Source organism: Corticium candelabrum, chromosome 3 (genome assembly GCF_963422355.1).
Source record: "Corticium candelabrum chromosome 3, ooCorCand1.1, whole genome shotgun sequence".
NCBI classification, from domain to species: domain Eukaryota; kingdom Metazoa; phylum Porifera; class Homoscleromorpha; order Homosclerophorida; family Plakinidae; genus Corticium; species Corticium candelabrum.
In genome coordinates, this window is record NC_085087.1 from 8689337 (window position 1) to 8692994 (window position 3658).

Consider the following 3658-nt stretch of genomic DNA (forward strand, 5'->3'; position numbering starts at 1 on the left):
TGATGCAATTGTGCAATACGGGGGTGCCCGGTAGACGGACGTGCCCGGATATGGGGCGTCCGGATAAGGGGAGTTTGAGTGTATTTAAAAACATAAAATTTACAAAAACCGAGTTATGGCCATAGTATCTACCTTACTATTGCACTCCTGCAGTTTTCAATGACATCACTTTTGAGTGTTACCATTTGGATGCTTGTACTACATGTATAGCTTTACAGTGACAATCACACGATTGATACTGTTTTGTGTATTACAGATACCTGCATTGGAAATAATACACTGAAAACTGCACATGAGAGGGAAAGTGTGACTTTGTGCTGTAACAATAACAAACAAGGATATCCACCAATCTGGAAGAAAGATGGCATTATCATAGACAACACAACAAATCGAGTGTTTCTAACTAAGACGTGGGAACTGCTGCTGATCAAAGTGCGATATGAAGACAGAGGAACATACACGTGTAATGGACACACAAAACACACGACTGTTTTGACAGTAGAAGGTCAGACACCAACTGTGTAATCCGTATTGATGTGTCTGCTATTGTATCATATCTGTAGGGGTACCACCTCCAACACCGATAGTTATGGAAGCGACAGTAATGGAAACCAATCCGCCAATGGTTTTTGTTCGGTGGTTTGTTCCTGTTTTCATCACACATTGGCCTATCACAAAATTCAAAGTCAGTTGTTGGTACTTGCCTAACCAGCAGGGAGGGAGGAGCATCACTTTTACATCACCCTCCTTTTTGTCTACAACTGTTGACTGCCTGAAAGGAGCCACTAGCAATACCATGTGGGTCTTGGTCACAGTCACGGCTGTAAACGATGTACATGAAACACTCTCACAACCCACATATTTCGTATACAACCATAGACATACAACAAGTTTGACACCCAGCAAAGAACCTGCAAACGTGTTAGAATCTACAACTAACGTGCCATCACATGGATTGTCAACAAGTAGGCAAGCCACCCAAGGAAGCCAAGGATCACTTACAACGGGTACGTCAGCATCACATGAAACTGCAGCAAGTACTACATCTACTACAAGTACAGGTATGGGCAGGGTTAAGGTATTTGGCATGCACTATGTGACTTATGAAATTCTTGCCACAGGTACAACAGCAGCAACAAGTTCTCTCTGCAAAGACAAGGACAATAGTGCAAATATCGGTTTGGGTCTTGGTATCGGAATACCAGTCGGTATTCTTGTGATTGTGTTGAGCATCACGATTCTGGTTATGTGTGTCCGAAGATTACATAAAGACAACAGTGCCGGTGTACACGAAAGTGATGAAACCAAGAGGTAATTAGCTGGCAATGACATGTAATGCTACAAAGAGGCAGACAACGTAAAGACAAACAAACACATTCACATAGAGGCAAAGACAGACAGACAGACAGACAGACAGACAGACAGACAGACAGACAGACAGACAGACAGACAACAGACAACAGACAGACGTGATTGTGGCAAAGATTTAGACAAAGAAGGCTACCACCTGGTCACATGCAAAACTGGAGGGGTTCTATTCGAACACACAATGCTATCGTGCATGTCTGGTCAGAGTGTTTGACCAAACTGAACTTCCAGCACAGCAAAGAACTGACTCATCGATACCTCAACAACGACAACAGATCAGACATTGTTGTTATCGATCCCCAAACTGGTCACGACACAGAACTAGACATTTCTCTAGCGCATCTCTGGTGCACTTGGCTTGCTAGCATTGGCTGCTAGCACAGCAGGTATCACGGCCTCAAGGAGGGAGGAGAGAAAAAAAGGTTAAATACAACCAAGAGCTTCTTCCAGGAGGCATCAAACCATCTTTTGTTCCCTTGGTTCTTAAACATTTTGGCCACTGGGAGATACAAGCCTCCAACTATCTGAACAAGCTGGCCGAGTCGTTAAGAGATGATGAGGGAAAGAAAAATAAGGCACACTTCAAGACCAAGTGGAGATCTCTCATCTCCATTCAACTGCAGAGAAACCTTGCTAAAGTTATAGCAGACAAGTTATATAGCATTCACAGAATGAACACAGAATGAACACTACAGTTGCAAATTATTAAATCATTGTATGTGTAGGGCCTAAGAGTCCTTTTTGTTTGTGTAGTTTTAGTTATCTAGTTTAGATCATCATATAGCTTGTAATAGTACTGATTGATGAAAATATATGTATGTGACAGACAGACAGACAGATAGACAGACAGATACAGACAGACAGACAGACAGACAAACACACTTAGTCGTACTTAGGGACCACTTAGTTCTCTTAGTACATGCTGATTTTTAGGACAGACAGACAGACAGACAGACAGAGGCACATGACATACACAGGACTATGCAAACAAAACATGTACAGAAAGGCCGACAAACAGACAAATAGCTACACGTATTTCTTTGAATAGGGACAGTGGCCTCTTTAAAACAGTCACCAAGTGCGGCCTCTATTAGAGGGAGGCCACTATTTCTAATCGGTGCATGGACGTTCTATGCATGAGTGTTCGTACCAATTTGTGAATTCGTCACAAACACATACAGCATGCGTACGTGTGTGCAGCCCAGATTCAGACATCGACTATAGACTAGCACAAATCTACTCCACAAAAAAGTTATTGTATTTCTAGTGTTATTCCAGCCGTGGCCTGTAGTTTACTGTAACATCTTGTTCTGACTGTTAGAAATGTGGCGGTACTATCCTGTCGCAATTTGCAGTATGACAATGAGGAGGGTGTGCAGCACAACGTAACTAACACGTTCATGAACACACAGCAACAGTCGGAAGAATTTCTTTACCAGGAACTCAGCCCGCCACCAACTCCTCCTCCTCCTCGGCGACATATCAATCATCAAACCAGCACATATTCCAACATTCTAAGTGGAAATAGTGATCAGTACGAGAACATGATCAAAACATTTCCATCTGGATATGATGCAGAGCGTCCCAAAAGTGGTCAGGAAACCAACAAGAGAGGCCTAGAACAATCAGAACGTGAGCTAAGTTCAGATGAGCGACCACAGGCGATATTGTCGAGAACTCTCAGCACGATGTATGAGAAAATAGGAAGCAAAGATGAGTGTGAGGGTTTCGTTGCATTGCAGGACAATGTGCCACAAGTGAGGTTGCTTGATACACAGAAGAGAAAAGCGAGTCGTGAGATTACTGACATCGCCTTTTGCTGATCTACTGTTGTATGGATGTTTACAGCACGTCAGATGGTAGAATGTTTAGTTCATAATTAGAAAATACTTCCTAGCAAGTTTATAGCTAGAGAACGTACGCTGAAGCCCATAAATTGTTTCGTTTATTGATGTTAGTTGACTATGTTAGGAGTGTCCTTGTGGTGTTACAGAGCATCCATTGATTAAAAGAAAGAAATCAAAACTAAACAGTGTGTGACAAGTTGTATATACAACGCGTTTTTGCACTCAGCACTCAATGGATCCATCCTAAACATTTATGTGACAAGCCTCACTAACTATGCCCTTTCCATATCACAGGAAAGAATTTTGAAGCACTGCTGGACATACCTCGACTTCCATGCACACAATGCACACAGAAATCGCTCTCAATAGCCTCAAGTTCAACACTCACCATTCAGGGAGTTATTAAAGCCTTAAACTTTCATGCAGAGAACACATTTAGAAGC

General features: G+C 42.4%; 1 protein-coding gene across 1 annotated transcript in view; it reads left to right on the forward strand.

The window, feature by feature from the left end:
* Positions 1-3388, forward strand: part of LOC134177128 (hemicentin-1-like) — a 4394-nt gene extending 1006 nt beyond the window's left edge. The window contains exons 2-5 of the mRNA XM_062643858.1: positions 257-505; positions 564-1061; positions 1122-1311; positions 2690-3388. Coding sequence (XP_062499842.1) covers positions 257-505; positions 564-1061; positions 1122-1311; positions 2690-3191 — 1439 coding nt within the window. The 3' untranslated portion in view covers positions 3192-3388. The remainder of the gene's footprint in view (positions 1-256; positions 506-563; positions 1062-1121; positions 1312-2689) is intronic.
* Positions 3389-3658: the final 270 nt, after the last annotated feature.